The sequence below is a fragment of the Elephantulus edwardii genome, unplaced genomic scaffold (genome assembly GCF_000299155.1).
Source record: "Elephantulus edwardii isolate Elephantulus edwardi_28Jun2011 unplaced genomic scaffold, EleEdw1.0 scaffold00044, whole genome shotgun sequence".
Taxonomy (NCBI): domain Eukaryota; kingdom Metazoa; phylum Chordata; class Mammalia; order Macroscelidea; family Macroscelididae; genus Elephantulus; species Elephantulus edwardii.
Window position 1 is genome coordinate 2741220 of NW_006399794.1, and position 16884 is coordinate 2758103.

The window sequence follows — 16884 nt, forward strand, 5'->3', positions numbered from 1 at the left end:
TGAAGTACATACCATAGGGTGTTTTGGTTTGGTGTTGTTTTTTGTTTTTTGTGGTTTTTTTTTTACCCTGAAAGCCTAGAGCCGCACACCGGCACTTCTAAATATACACCTCACTGTTCACACATAAGACATAGTATTTCCACACATCAACTTCTTGGAATGAACTGGCTGGACCAACCCTGTTGGCGTTAAAACAGCCACTTCTTCCCATGCAAAGACTCAAGTGGGGACAGCTGGGCTCTGATCAGGGAGAGAAAGGAGGCCTTGGACGCAGTTGGGCAGCTGGTGTCTGATCAGCTTCTGCTTCCTCTGGTAGGAGGACCCACGTGTGGCTCTGGCTTAGCCATGACTCTGAACTCTTCTACAATAGAGCATACCTTTCATTAAAATCTCAATTAAAACAAAAGAGGTCAAAAGATTGATTGCATTGGAAAAATCTTCTGTGCGTGATTGTATTTTATTTCTTTTTTTAAACATAGAAAATGTTTTTTCTTTTCCTTTTTTTCCATTGTTGCACATTCTCTTCCCCTCCTTCCTCCCCTTCCCCAGTCCTGCCTGCGATGCAGAACCTGGTTCTGGTTTGTTGTCAGACTATAAAGCCTAATCCAGTGTCCTTTTTGGACAGGTCTTCCGTTCATCTGGTCGAATGCAGTGCTCTGTCCACTCTTCCTCATTGACTTCTCCCCAGTATCCCCCCAGCCCCCATCACGTCTTTCCTGTTTTACGGCAACAGTGTTATGCAGTGTTTGTCCTTTTTTGACTGAGATATTTCACTCAGTGTACTGTCCTCCAGGCTCCCCCATGTTGTGTAATGTTTTACGAGTTTGTGGTTTTTCATTGGTGCATAGTGTTCTGCCCACTCATTTGTTTATGGGCATTTGAGTTGCTTCCGTATCTTTGCTGTTGTGAATAATGCAGCAATAGATATGGGTGTGTATACACGAAAAAAAAAACAAAACAATTTAGAGCCTAACTGTGATGAGCACCTGATGACCGAGCGGAACGGAAGGGTGTCTTTCCTGTGTAAAATCTCTCTCCCTTTTGCTCTCCTGTCTCAAGGAGCCAGTCCAAGGATGCTCGCCAGTTTCCAGCACTCTTCTCTGAATGATAATCCGTGAACTGTAGAACAGTGGCTCTCAAATAATATGCAAGCTTGTTGCCGTGGAGTAGATTCCAGCTCATGGCAACCCATCCATTACAGAGAGGTAGTGAGCTCCATAGGGTTTTCTTAGTTGTAAACATTACGGAAGCAGATCACCAGGCCTTTTTGCCGTGGTACTGTTGGGTGAGTTCAAATTATCGACCTTTTGATTTGTTATTGTTGTGTTATATGTCATCAAGTGGAAACCAACTCAAAGCTGCCCCCTCTAGAGGGCTTTCAGGAGGCTGTAAATCACACAGAGGGGACTGCTCCACTTTCTACTGCAGACCGCCTGCCCAACTCCCTACCCTCCCTGTGCTAAGTTAGTCGGGCCTAAACTGTTAGTACTGCCAGAGGGCCTGACTTTGCTGGATGACTTGTGAAATCTCATGCCAGACCACTGGGCTCCACACTCCCGGTTTCTGATGCAGCTGGCGTAGAGCGGGCCTGAGAATTTGCACTTTTAACTTTACCAGGGGAAACCGAGGCTGCTGTACAGAGACCCCACTCTGAGCTCAAGTGGGTGAAACTAGAGATCTCTAAGATCTTTTCATGTCCTACATCACTGTGTGGGTGACGCAGGTCTCTGATTGTGGCTCATCCCCTTAGGTCCCTCTAGCTTAACCCCTTCATTTTATAGACAAAAATCGAAGGCTCAGAGAGGGTACGCGACTTGCCCAGGTTACACAGTGAACTAGCAGCCTGTGGATACTCTCCTTCCTTGCGCTGTGCTCCCTCCACTGTCCATGAGGTTTCATGCTAACTGGCCTTGGAAAGAGACAGCCTGCTTAATGTACAATGTAGGATCCTCTCCAGCACCTCAGCAGCAGCCAAACCCCAGAGCCTGAGCCCTAGGGAAGCCAGCAAACTTCCCCCCTCGGAAACCTCTTACCAGTTCTGGTCTCGAGCTACACAAAGCACCTGCAACCGATAAGTCAGGCTGATTGCAAGACAGAAGGGTTGCTGCAGGTGTGGAGGCAAAGGCCATTAAACACAAGATCCTGGATTTGGTAACCCAGGCTCCCACTTCTCTGTTATCACGGTGGTTTTCTCTCATGTGGGCACATACACTTGATCAGACTCAGCTATACCACACTCCCTGTCTACACTTACACTCAGCTACACACACACACACAAACATCCAGTCAGTGGCACAGAAGCAGTTACAGAAGCTCACAGCAGCCCTCAAAGGCTTATTCAGAAAACAGATTCTTCCAGTCCCAAGGGGCTACTCTCTGCATGTAGCAAGACCATTAAAAATGTGTCATTTCAAAGATGAGAGAAGAATGCATGCAAAACCAAACTTATACGAAGAAATATTATAGCGCTTTCATCTTGTTAAATAGCCCACATCTGAATCTTTAAGCACAGTTTAGATACAAACCCAGGCCCCTGGGGGTCAGCTGACACACCCGTGGATGGCCGACAGTAACAGTCCCCTGGCAGGCTGCCCGTCAGCCCAGCAACCATGGGCTCGCTAGATATCTTCTTATTACTGTCTTGCTGTAAATCTCCTAGCCCAGCTTCCTAGTTGTTTTGCAGCAGGGAGAAGTGGATTTGTCCTTCGCAAAAAAGTTAACAAACAAGCCCTCCCAACCCCAGGCTCCTGCAGGACCAGAGAAAGACTTTGAATCCCCGTCAAAGAAGCCATCAAAGGAAATAGGCCATTTTCAAACAAAATCCATTTCCCAAGCAGGATGGTGAAAACATTTATCACATGAAAGATGTGAAAACCTTTATGATGTCTCAACACCCTGTTTTAGGAATGCAGTGTATGTCCCGAGGAGTATGTGCAAAATTCCGTCACGCCCATGATTTTGAAAGGAGGGAAAATTAGTCTTTTCCATCTGGCAAATTCTTCATTTACAAACCTAGTTGTTCTGCATGGACACCCGAGACAGAGGAAGAAGGCGGGACAGGCCTTCAGCCAGACAAAATAAGTAAAGCCTTTGGACAAAGGACTTGGAAATGCCTGGGATACTGTGAATAGGGGTCCCATGCTTATCTGTCTCTGTCAGCCATGGGCTTTGCACAGAACCCACATCAATGCCATATACACAAGATCAGTCAGGCCTCAAGCCTCTTCAGTGGATCTGAGGACTAGCCACACGTTCAGTATGTTAGGGGTTTTCTTAAGGACTCTCATAGTGATGCATTTTTGCTCTAAAATGTCAAAGAGCACATGAAAACCTGATAGGCCCCCATATCACCTCATAAACTCCTGTCACACATTTTGTGTGAAGTGTATTTTGCTCTTGAATTGTGGACTTGAGGAAAGTTGGCTTTCTTTTATCCTTCTAGGCCCCACTTCTAGGGAGCACCGGTGGCCTAGTGGCAAGAAGCTGTGCTGCAATCCCAAAGGCATGTGGTTCGAATCCACCAGTTGCAGAAGGATTGGCAATCTCCTCCCATGCAATTAACTGCCTCTGAAAACCCACCAGAGGATCAGCTATGGGTCAGTTATGGGTCAGTTCCAACTTGACAACATTTGTGGCATCATCTTCAGAATTGTTGGATTGTGTGAAGGGTCACTAGGGAAGTGGATCACACCTTTGTGTAACCCTGGCTTCTTGCCAAGTTCTTGCCATCCTGTATTCCTTATCAGTGCATTGCTGAGCACCATAGTTCAGGTCTCCCAAATGAAGATATGAGACAAGATCAGAGAACCCCAGTGGAACCATAGGAACTGTCCATCAAGGCCAGGGCTTCTCTGCTTTCTATTTTGCACCTCCAGTACGCACACACACAAACACATTCACATAGGAAACAACTATTACAAAGCATTATTTTGTCTTACTATGTCTGACTTGCTCTTACATATTCTATTAAAAAAGCTTGCTGGTCATGATCAGTCAATAAATTTATTGTTGTTTGCCACTGAGTTGCAACTGACTCATAGCTGACCCTCCAGAGAGTTTTAAGAGGCAGTAAATCACACAGAAGAAGATTGCCCATCCTTCTCCAAGAGAGCAGCTGGGCTATTTTAACTGTAGGCCTTTGGGGTTTTGCAGTGCAGCTTCTTACCACTAGGCCACTAGAGCTCCTTACAAATTGATTGTATGACCTACTAGTGGTTTCTGACCCACATTTTAAAAGTACTGATCTAAACTGATAGACTGAAGTCTTTATAAACCAAGGTATAGGACACAGACCCCTAAGGAAGGAATGGCAATTCCTTCCTGGTTCAAAGTAGTTTATGTAGGCCAGTGAATTTAAAAAGATTCTGTGGAGCCCCTCAGGAAGAGTGGACTCTGCGTGGGAGTGGGAGGTGTCTGAAGCGCCTCTGTCTTCTTTAACCAGAGTGGTTCTAGTTAATCTGTTTCCATGTTGATATCCTACATAAGAAACACTTCAGAGAAAGAGTTCTGTGACAGAAATTGTTTGTACCCTACAAGCTGGTAAGTTCATCTCTCTTGTTTCCTAAGAGGGTTACTCAGTCCATCAGAAATACTAATTGACTTGCCAGAGATGACACAGTCAGCCAAAGTAGGGCCGAGTGAGGAGAAAAGATAGGAGGTGAGGCCTGGAATATTTGTGGCATCATCTTCAGACTGATGCTTACCTTTCAAAGAGTTCTGCCTGAATAAGGACACAAACAAGTCAATGGAAGGGCCTGATTCCTTGGTTTGGGGTTAAATTGCAAGTAGACTCAGACTGGAGAAACTTCTCACTTACTAGGAGTGAGAGGCATTGCTTGGCATCTCTATGTGTTTTTGGTTAACATAAAGTGGGAACTAAGTTGATGACCTCTGAACACAGGCAGCATGTTCAGAGGAGAGCATCTTTCCTTCCTAAACTGGGGTCCAGGAGATCTTGATGGTGAGAAGACAGTTTCCACCAACCACATCCACCAGTGTGCAGTGGGGAGGTAGAGTGAGGAGTCGAGAGGCTCTGGTGGCTCTCCCACCCTCATGTAAAGATACCGATCTCGAGCATCAGGGCACATAGCTCTTTAGCAATTGTAGGTTCAGATACTGCTGCCTTAGTTCAGGCTACCTATGCTTGGTAATCAGAAATTGTGCTGGTCCATTTGCTTTTCCCCTGAAACCACTGTCCTTTTCTCCTGAATACAACAGAGGCTACTGGGCCTGTCTGTTGACTGGCCAGAAACATCCTGAGGGAAACCACACCATTTCCTAGTAGAGCCCAGGAGCCCAGCCATGCATGTCTCAGATGATGCTGCCCAGAGCATCATACTCATATGCACAGACCTACACACAGGAGCTATCCTTCAGGTTACCCGGGTTGTCTGCTGTGGCTACTGCATGTTCAGCTGACTGCGTGGCAAAACATCAAAAATGACAATAACAACAACATAAAATACAGATGTTCAGACCCTTGCCCCACCAATAGAAGCAAAATCTCTGGTGGTAAGGCTGAGGCACATTTTTTTAATTTCATTTTTATCTCCATAGTTGTTGCCAGTGTGCAACCAAGAACCACTGGTTTGGAGCAGTTGTTTCTGAAGCTCAGCATGTGCACAGGAATCACCTGACAAATTGGTTAAAAATCTACCCTGAGATACTTTATCTTTAGAAATTCTAGAGCAGAAAGTCTAGGGCAAGATAATTATTAACGAGTGGTAAGAAACACACCCTCATCAACCAACAACTTAATGTCAGTTCTAAACATTTCAAATCTCAAACAGCAAAACAATCCTTCATGCTTTATCCGCTGAAGGAATTCTGTAATCCTTTTAGATATCATTAATTTTTACTGGGAAAATATTGTGATGTCTTCAGATGTAATAGTGCATTTATCATTACCTTTTTCAAACAGCCTTTTGGAAGTTTAATAACTCATGACTGCAAAGTCTATTTTCCTCTCCCTTGTTGAGCATATTGATGCTTCGTATCATCTCTCTGAATGTCAAAAGACCACTCACCCTCAAGGCAAATCTTGTAGGGGCCTTCAACACATTCAAGTGTTGCAAAAGCCTCTAAAGAATCCATCTGCAGTCGTCCCCTGTCCCTGGCTGCTGACTTCTCTCCTCTTCCCACCTGCCTGGCAGCTCTTGTAAGGGACCAAGTCTTATTTTAGGCATCCAAGTCTATACCATGGGCTTCCCAGGTGGTTGTGATGCAGTGCCCAGAAGGCACATTCAGGAGAAGTCTCCTCCTGCAGGGAAGTTGCCTGAGGTTGGGGAGCAGGGATTTACCTGGTTCTACACTGGGCTCTTATTCCCTTAAAGTACCTGTAGATTTTTTTACTATGGTCTATTACAACCACATAGGACTCTTGAGAATTCTAATGTGTCCCTATCCCTCAAGGGCACTTGGCTTAGGGAGCCACCATTATTGGTTGGGGTGTGACAGATGCTACAGGCAGAAGTGATGAGTACATGTTGAGAACCATTGTAGGAGAATAGAGATGATGAGTCAACAGGTGCCCTACATTTAGGGACCCTACACTATAGCATGAGATGGACAGTGAGACAGGTGCATTGAGGGTGTGCTTGTACCACAGTGGAGGCAGATGGCCACACAGCTGCCCCAGGGTTTGGTAGGGAGAGAATGTCAGGCCCAGCTCCTGCCTTCTAAGGTCAGGCCAGTGGAACACTGTGGCATGGTGTAGGAGCCAGCTTAGAGGCTATGATTTTTTTTTTTTTAGATCCTGGGAGCCAGGAAAAGCAGTCTGGGTTGCTATAAACAAAAAGGAGCCAGTCTGCTCTCTTGCCTTTGTTGCTGCCTCAGATAGCACAGAACTAACGAAGGCCTCAGACCATGGCATCAGACTGTTCCCAGGAACATCACAGAGGGAATGATGAAAGGCTTCAGGACGGCTCTGAAGACCTGCCCTCATTATAAGCAGGCTCGATGCTTCCTGGCAACAGACAGGCCTCGCTGTCAGCCATACATCTCTTTAGAGATAACAAGGCCCTTCATGATCACACAGGTCTTGCGTTTTTCTCCACTGTGTCCGCTGAGGGAGAAGAATGGGCAAGTTCTCCCCGACATGCTGGAGAGAACTTTGGGCAGGTCTCCATAATCATGAAACTCTCACCTTGTCATAGAAATGCATGAGCAATTTGTATTTTCTTTATATATATAAATATATACCCCCCCTGATGTATATGAGTTTCCTTCCCTATCTTCAAAGAAAATGAATAGCTGAAACAAAATGCCGTGCCTTCCCCAGATATTCACATATATCTTGGCTCACTGTTGTGGAGAGGCAATGCATGTAGTAGTTGAACCCACTGCCTCTGGAGGCAGACTCCCTATGATCGAATAGAAAAATCCATGTTTTTCTATGGGCCCCTGGGCACATTTCATATCCTTTCAGTGTGTCACTTTCCTGAGAAATGAAGATGATGCCACTTCCTGCCTTCTAAAGTAAAGTGAATTGATATGTGAAAAATACTTAGAACAGGGTCCAGACGTTCAGTGTTGACTACTAAAATTATTGCAGGATAAAGATGGCCGCTTTGAAAGATAAAGCTCAAAAGGCAGGAGGGAGGAGGAGAGCAGGATTCATGGAAATGAGAATCACAGGAGAGAAGCGGAAAGAGTAGGGTCACATTTCAGTCTTTATAATTAATGAGACAAATTAAAATGTGTATGGATGGTTGAATGGAAAATCAATTTGTTTTGTCAAACTTCCCTCAAATCATAGTAACAAGAAACCCCTAAAATTGTCTCAGGTGTCATACCAATCTCTAACTTAGAGAACGGCCTCTCTGGTGACTCTAATCCACCAGCATATCTGAGGAAGAGAGATAGGCCGTCTCCTGTGTGATTTATTTACAGCCTCAGAAACTCCAGAAAGGGTTATCTATGAGTGAAATGAAACTCAATAGCAGAGAGAGAGAGAAAGAGACCAAGACAGAGAGAGAGACCAAGACAGAGAGAGAGACACAGAGAGAGAGACAGAGACAGAGAAACTTGGAGAATTTTCCCCAGGACATGATCCAGAGACTCAATGTCTTCTGCTTGTTTACCTGCAAATTCAGTTAGCGCCTAGGAATTCCCCTCCTGTTTATGTGTCTTTGCATCCCTCCCCTCTTGATCTGACAAGAATGTGGTCTCTGTGTTCAGCACTGTGGATTCTCTCATTTGTAAGGAGCTGAGATGGGTCCTCATGTGTCCCATGACAGCTTTTGCACACTTCCAGTGAGAGGGACTCTTTACCACTGGTGTACCTTCTGTGTTACTATGTTCTGCGTTACGAAGGTTTAAATGTTGGGAAGTTTCCGCTTTTGTTCCCAGGACTTGTACTGTCTGCAAGAGACTCCCCAAAAGAAAAGTAGTAGTGAGAACTAGGGTATGTGGCTGTGATCTCTTCAACCTTGAAAACCTCAAAGCCTTAACCTACCTCCACTATGTTTCTAAACTAGACAGGCTACAGGTGCCCTATGCCTCATCAGCTGCATACCGGCAGCTGAAATGATGTTGGTAGGCATCCAAGCCTATCTCTTGTTCCTTACATGCTTCTATTTCCTTCTGGCTTTCTCACATTCTAACTTCTTGTTCCATCTCAGATTTATATCATGTGTTTATAAGCATCGAAGATGTTGTCCAGTGAGTTTGGCATCTCTATCTACTTTCTGAGTACTTTACCTGATTATCTGTCCTTTAAACCATCTCCAAAATCTTGGCCCATCAACCTATGTCCTGCAAAGGACTCTCTAAACTTCACAATGAGGCATTTAAATGACCTACCAAACTTCTTTTGTTAGAATGGCGACTTACTGTGCACTTTTTTCCTGAGGCAGATTTTGATCTAAGTGCATTACATACACCATCTTATTTAGTCTTCAAAAAGTTTCTAGGATGTGTGTGGGTTATTAGCACCCCCACAAACAGAAAAATCAGGGTGTAGAGAAGTCGGGTGTTTGCTATTGGTTTTCTAGTAGACCCAGTGAATGGAAGAGCAGGGATTTGAACCAGTGTCTGTGTGAGTCCAAATTAGGATATATTTCAGATCCCTATGCTTCCTCCGTTTTCTAGGAAACCTTCAGGGAAACCATGAGTTTTCCATGACCTAGGGTGGGTGGAGCTGTCCCCTCAAAACCTGCTTGGGGTACAAGGAGCACTACCTAGGACGTGAGGCAGGCGAGGCATGGGCTGACTGTCTCTTGTGTTCCTAATTCTCTCTTCTGGTGGGAAGAGCCTGGGAGCCACAAAGGGCAGGACAGGAGCTGGAGTGCTCAGAGCCAAGGTGGTAAGCTGGCAAGAGGTGATCAGAAAAGATCCGCATCATGGCGCCAGGAATGAATGGAAGTATAACTTAAAGAGGAAGAAGTACATTTCTATTTAATGGACCGGGAACAAACTCCCTAGCATGATCAGGTTTTTAGTATGTCTTGTAGGGTTTATTTGTAGATCCCTTGGAGTGATGTAGTCCATAGGGACTTTCACAGTTAATCCAAAGTCCATACCTCTGGTGGTTCGAATTTACAGAAGATCTACAGGGAAAGGATGGGCAATCTCCTCTCATGAAATTTACAAGCTCAGAAATCTACTGGAGGGTCAGCTATGAGTCAGTTCTGACTCCGCAGCAATGAGTTTTGCAGTGCATTCTATCTTGGCCTGCTACCTATAAGATTGGTAGTTCAAGTCTACCAGCTACTCATGGGAGAAAAATGAAGCTTATAGGCTTCTCTTAAAATTTACAGCTTTGGAAATCTGAGGGAGGGCTACCATGGATCAAAACTGACTCAACTGCATTGGGCTTGCTTTTTTTAGCTAGTGATTGTTGGGTGAAAGATGGCTGGATGGAAAGATGGCTGCTGGATGGCTGACTGGATGGATGGATATTTGGATGGATTAATCCTTGAGAAGTAAGAAAATTCAAGCTCCCATCACCGGGAGCTAAGACTGTTTTACTGAAGACAATTTGGGTAGAAGAGGAAGGGGTTCTCATGGCTTATGCATGATGCACTCTGATTTTTTCTCCTCTCTTCTTTCCCCAGAGGCTCCTGCGAAGCCTGAGGAAGTAGAGACTGAACCCTTCACAGACTCCTCATTGTTTGCACACTGGGGCCAGGAGCTCAGCCCTGAAGGCCGGCGCGTGGCTCTGAAGCAGTTCCAGTACTATGGCTACAACGCCTACCTCAGTGACCGCCTGCCCCTTGATCGGCCTCTGCCAGACCTCAGACCCAGTGGGTGAGCAGAGTCAGTGACTGGGCCCACCCCCTGCTGACTTGTCTTTGGGGGGATGGAGTCAACACAGAATGAGGAACAGTCGGGACTAGGCATCTGGTCCCCTGGGATCCTTTCCTGAAGGACTCTTCTGCCTCAGCCTCAGTTTTTCTGTGTGCTAAGCATGGGAGAATGGCTACCCTCCCTACATGCTTCCTCCTGAGATTTTGAGGATTAATAACTTAATTTACTCCTTAAGGACCATGAAACCATCTAGCATTTCTATTAATATTTCATTTTAACCCAATTAGGTACATTTTTAGGAATCATTATTTTTTTTCCCCTAGAAATTAGTTTTATATGGCATCTCCATCATGTAAAGCCTAACAAGTCATTACACCAGACAGAGACGTCGGTCTTGGCTTTTCTCTTTGTTACAGAAAGATGTTCCTTTAAGGTTCAGTTTGAGGTTTTATTACTTTTAATTATTAAAAATATGAGCACGTACCACAGCTGAGAAAATCTCATTAACTTCTGTAAGCCCCCCTGCACATATTTTTTTCCCCTCTCTCTTCTTTCCTTAATTTAAAAAAACTCTTAGAGCTGCAAACCACTAAGAAACTTGGAGTTGGAGTGTCCAGGAAGCATCTAGTCAGTGGGTTGAAAATGCTAGTTTTTCCCAGGGAAGACGGTTCTGTTTATCTCTAGATATTAAACAGCTGCTGTGTGCCATGAATCTAGGTGTTATTCTTGGTCTAGAGAGAACCTGACTGGTTGACTGGGCCTTGATATGAAAGAGCAGTTGAGAATCTTAAAAGGGGGAGAAGATTATATCCTCATTTAGTGGGTATTTTATGAGTCAGTACTGTCTAATGGAAAGAGAGCAGTGAAGGAAGTATACCAAACCCCTGCCCCCATGGAGCTTGCATTCTACTTGGAGGATAATAAAATTAAAAAAGGCAAATATATAACATGTAAAATGGTGAGAAATACTATAGAGACATATAAATAGGAGAGGAGGATTGGGGTCTGTGGTGAGGGGTTATACTAGGATGATCAGAGAAACCCTCACTAAGTAGGTGACATTTGAGCTAATCTTGGAGATAAGGAAATAAATCATGTGGTGTATATCTCAGCGAAGAGCTTCCTAAGCAGAGGAGCCAGCATATGCAAAGGCCCTGAGGTGGCAGCTCGTTTGTCAAGTTGAAGAAGAGGAAGAAGATCCATGTATCTGGAATCAAGAGAGGCCAGGGCAGTAGTTGGAGATGAGGTAAGATGAGCAAGAAGAAACTCCTAGAGTTGAGCAGTGGCTCTCAATCTTGGCTGTAAATTCAGCTCAATTGAGGAGCTTTGAAAAATTTGTTGCTCAGGTCACACCCCATGTCAATTACGTCAGAGGGTTTGGGGAAAGACACTCAGGATCAGTATTGTTTATAGCTACTGGATGGTTCCAAAGTGCTAGTGAGTTTGAGAACTGCAGGTGAATGGCTTTGAAGGCTCTTAGGGCATGTGACTTTTACTCTGAGATGGGTATGTACAGGAAGGGCTTGAAGAAAGCAGTAACATGCTGTGATTGTCCTTTATAGAAGCAGCTCTGACATGAAGCAGTTCACTCTCATTAAGATCTACAGACTTGGAAACACGTAGAGGGGTTGACACTCACCATGAGGCATGTTGTTGTTGTTGAGAGACATTGAGTCAAGTACAATCATAGCGACTGTATAAGCAATAGATCTGAAACCCGTCCTGTCCTGGGCCATCCTCATCATCACCAACACAATTGGTGTTGGAGAAGAGTACTGAACATCACATAGACTGCCAAAAGAACAAACATATGTTTTGGAGAAGGTGCAGCCAGAGTGCTCCTTGGAGATAAAGATGATAAAGTTTCATCTCTTATACTTTTGGGATATTGCTAGGACAGGGACAGATAAAGAGAAGAAGACCCTCAACCAGATGAAATGACACAGTTACTACAGCAATTGGATTGAGTCTATCACAATGTGAGGATGGCATAGAATGGAACAGGGTTCAGATCTGTTGTTTGTAGGGTTGCTATGGGTCTTACTTACTCAACTTGACTGCACAATAACAACATGAGGTGATGAGCTTATTTGGGGTTTTGTTCTGAATGCTAGGCTGAAAGTAGATTGAATGGGCAAATGTGGAAGCAGGGAGACCAGTGAGGAGACTTATGAAAGTCAATGTGAAAGATGATGGTGGCTTGGACCAGGAAAGCAGGGAAGCAAGTTTGAGATAGGATTCTGAGACTATCCTGCAGGTGACTTCAATTAAGTACCACAGAAGCTCAACTCATTCAGACCATCACCAAGACCATACATGGGATTATACAATCAAACCAGGGATGGGAGTCTCTGGCGAAAATGTTGTTAAGGGAAGTGAGGCCTCAGGGATCCTTCTCAAGCTCCAACCCTGACCTTGGCCATCACAGGAGCTCCAGCCTTTGCAGTCAGAGTTTCCAACAAGTACAGGCCTATGTTTGTTCAAAATTAATGGGTAAATAATGAGGAAGCTAAGGAAAGAGTAGGACTTACAGATTGCAACATGATTATAACTAGATTTTTATAAGATTGCCCTTCTCATTTGAACAATGATGGTAGAGAAAGAAGTAACTTTTTCTGAGAAATGGCCCTGTTCATGGATAGGAAGACTTCAATATTGTGAAAATTACAATCCTACCAAAAGCAATCTACATGGTCAACACAATCCTAACACAGATACCAAAATCATTCTTCAAGGAAATGGAAAGGGAAATTGTCAAGTTAATAAACAAAGAACTTCTGAAAAAACAAAAATGAAGTGGGAGGTATAGCACTTCCTGACCTCAAAACCTACTACACAGTGGTAGTAACCAAAACAGCATGGTACTGGTACAATGACAGGCACACAGACCAAAGGAAAAGAATTGAGAACCCAGAAAAAGGACCCAGTTATCAATAGTCAACTTATATTTGACAAGGAAATAAAATCTATTAAATGAGGAAATGATAACCTCTTAAACAAATGGTGCTTGCAAAATTGATCTGCTTCCTGCAGAAAGCTTAAATAGGATCCACATCTCACACCATACTAAAAAATTAGCTCCAGATGGATCTGAGACCATAAAGTTCATCAAAGACAAACTGGGGTCAAGCTTAGGTGGCCTAGTCTATGGTATAAAGAGACTGCCAAAAACAGCTAGAAATGTTCAATCTGGAGAGGATGAAATTGGTGAATGGGACCTTCTAAAGATCAAATCCCTGTGTGCTTCAAAACCTAATCCCTGTGTGCTTCAAAACCTTTTTCCAGCAGAGTGAAAAGAAAACCTACTGTTTGGGGGAAAACATTTGGCAATACCATTTCAGACATGGGTCTGATATCAACAGTTACAGAATCCTGCAGGACCTCCACAAGAAAAAGACTGATAACACAATTACAAAACGGGCAAAAGACATGTAAAGAATTTTCACAGAGGAAGATATTAGAATGGCCAACAGACACAGGAAGAAATGCTCAAAAATCACTTATAATAAGAGAGATGCAAATCAAAACCACAATGAGATACCATCTCACTCCAGTAGCAATGGCAAGATTTAACAGGACAGCAAGTAATAAATGTTGGAGAACTAGGAAGACATAGGAACTCTTATACATGGTGGTGGGATTGTAAAATGGTACAAGTGCTCTGGAAGACAGTTTGGCATTTTCTCAGAAAGCTGAACATAGAAATTCCATACAACCTAGCTATTCCACTGCTCGGAATATATTCAGAGAGAATAAGAAGTGAGACACAAACAGAGACTTATACACAAATGTTCATAACAGTATTATTCACCATTGCAAGAACATAGATACAGCCCAAATGTCAATTAATTGAGAAACTATGGGACATTCACACAAGGGAATACAACGGAGCACACAGGAACACTAGAAAGCATTATACTGAATGAATTAACTCAGTCCCATAAGGACAAATACTGTGTATATCTATTACTATAGAATGAGTAAGAGCCACCGAGCTGGGGAGGGGGAGAGCAGAGGGATGAGGGTGGAAGGCTCACACAATTTGATGGAGGGGGTAAAGGAAATGGGAAAAATCCTGTGTGGATAACAATGATAAGAACTTTGTAAATAAACCAGTATTTTAGAATAAAAAATGAGTGCATGTTAGGTCTGAGGTCACACAATTGTTTATGCAGCTGAGCAGACACCTGACCTTTTCTCTCCAGTAGCCAAGGCCAGGCCTTTGTCATGGGCTGTAGCTGTCTTCTTCCTGTGTACAGTGTCAGTTGACAGCTGAGGCTAGAATCCCTCCAAGAGGTATTGTTGCATGAAATTACATCAGGGGTGAGGAAACAAGTGGGAATTTGGAAGGTAGAGGTGACAAAGGTGGTGTGGTCTTTCTCAGATGGCCCAGGCCCCTGACATTGCACTCTTAAGAAAGGCCCATCAACAAATGAATGGATAAAGAAGCTATGAATATATTCACACAATGGAATACTATGCTGCATTGAAAAACAAGGAACTCATGAAATATTATTCAAAATGGGTGACCCTGGAGGACATTATGCTGAGTGAAATATCTCAGTCACAAAAGGACAAATACTGCATAGTGCCACTGTTGTAGAACGGGACTGACATTGGAGTTAGGGGAAGACTTGAGAAAGATGGGATAAATTATGTATACTGCGTTGAAACAGATGAAGGAGAGAACTGTTTCAAAGTTTTAGTGATTAGGTATTATTGTCATGACAGGAGTCCAGAACAAAGGCTACATAGTGGACCTGGGGGGAGGGATTGTAAAACAATGAAAGAATTTTTCTTTTACTTTTCAAAGAGAAGAGTGAACTGGGGGAGGGGGAGGAGTGAGCAGGGAGAAAAGTGCAACAATGAATGAATGGAAATCCAAAGTTTGTAAATTTTCATTGAAATTAATAAGAAATTTTTAAAAAAACAATAAAAAATTTTAAAAAAGAAAGGCCATTTTAGCAGGAAAGTCCAGTCTTAATTTCCCAAGTTTTCCTAAGAAAGAGTCCCTGAAGAACTCTCAAAAACGAATTCACCCTCAAGTTAATTCTAGCTCCTGGTGATTCCACATGTTCCAGTGGACTGCTCCATAGGAGTTTTGGCAGCTGAGTTTTTGGAAGCCAGTTGTCAGGACTGTTTTTCTGAGGCACCTCTGGGTGCAGTCAAACCTCCAACCTTTTGGTTACCTTCCAAGTATACTGTTTGCACCTAAACAGGGGCTATTCTAAGGGCAGAATTCTGCAGTTACGTACTGAGCCAGTATGGAGAAGTTGTTGCTGTTGCATGCCATTGATTCTGAACTGGCCCCACAGCTGACCTTCAAGTGGCTTTTTAGAGGCAATTAATCACATAGGAGAGATTGCCCAGCCCCAATGGAGTACCGGTGGATTTGAACCACGTACCTTCTTGACTGCGGCGAAGCTTCTTACCAATAGTCCATGATTAGTTCCCTAATATAGAGGAGAGAGAATCATAATAAAAAGGCTTTCCTCTGCAGACAGTTTTGCAGTTTATAGAGTATCTACACCTCCTGAAAAGCAAGGAAACTTCTCTCAACACCTTTTGTAGATGGGGGAAACTGAGGCTTAGATGATTAATGTCTCTGATAAAAGTCAGAACTTGGCTCTAACCTTCCTGGATCAGCAAATGGCTTTAATAGAGAGACACTTTGTTAAATCCATGCATATTTCTTCTCCATTGAGGATCCTTGGACCTACGCTTTAGTTTCACTTTCCAAGTCCACTGAGTTGGCAAATCGGCTCACTTAGTTTATTGTTGTTGTTAAATACCGTTGAGTCGCCTGCAACTCATAGCGACCCTATATACAACAGCCCTAAACCCTGCTCCATCCCTTGCCAACTTTACAACCTCATTATCTCTGACACACCTATCTCCATTATCCCAGTGATGGAATCAATCCTTCTCATCTAGGGTCTTCATCTCCTGTGCTGTCCCTCCACCCTCCCAAGCATGACGTCCCTCTCCAAGGATGATCTTGTCTTGTAACATGTCCAATGTATGTCAGACAGAGCTTCAGAATCCTTGCCTCCAAGGAGTGGCCTGGCTTCACTCTCTCCAGGATGAATTTGTTTGTTCTCCTAGCAGTCCATGGAATACTCAATATGCTTCTCCAAAACAACAGCTCAAAGGCATCAAGTCTTCTTCTAGCATCCCTATCATTGCCCAGCTCTCCCTAGCCTGGAAACCCCTTTTATTCTGTATTTTGGACATAGAAGTTCTATCTCCTCAGCTTTAGGAGATAGCAGCATGACCTAGCATACTTTAATGATCGCCCTATACTCAGGAACAGAGTTAGAGAAAATTCTACTTTTTGAAACCCTGCAGGCCAGGGCTCCACCTTTTGAGACCCTGGCAGCTTTGTTCCCATATGCCTTTAAAAGTTCTGTTTATCTCCTCGGTGCTGCAGCGATGAGTTTTTCCTCTACTTAGAGGAAAACAGAAGTATTTCCTTGGGTCTGTTTCCTGACTATTAAATTCCAAGAGGCAGATGGAATTTTTTTCCCTTGCATGCTTTTTCTATTCACTTTAGTCTAAACTCATGGGGTTTCTGCCATTGTAATTAATTGGCTATATACATCAGCCTCTTAAAAAGCTTATATGTGTACATCTTTG

General features: G+C 43.7%; 1 protein-coding gene across 1 annotated transcript in view; it reads left to right on the forward strand.

The window, feature by feature from the left end:
- The window catches only part of GALNT18 (UDP-N-acetyl-alpha-D-galactosamine:polypeptide N-acetylgalactosaminyltransferase 18), a 481364-nt gene that overhangs the window by 206248 nt on the left and 258232 nt on the right, over positions 1–16884 (forward strand). The window contains exon 2 of the mRNA XM_006885591.1: positions 10056–10248. Within this exon, the coding sequence (XP_006885653.1) occupies positions 10056–10248 (193 nt within the window). The remainder of the gene's footprint in view (positions 1–10055; positions 10249–16884) is intronic.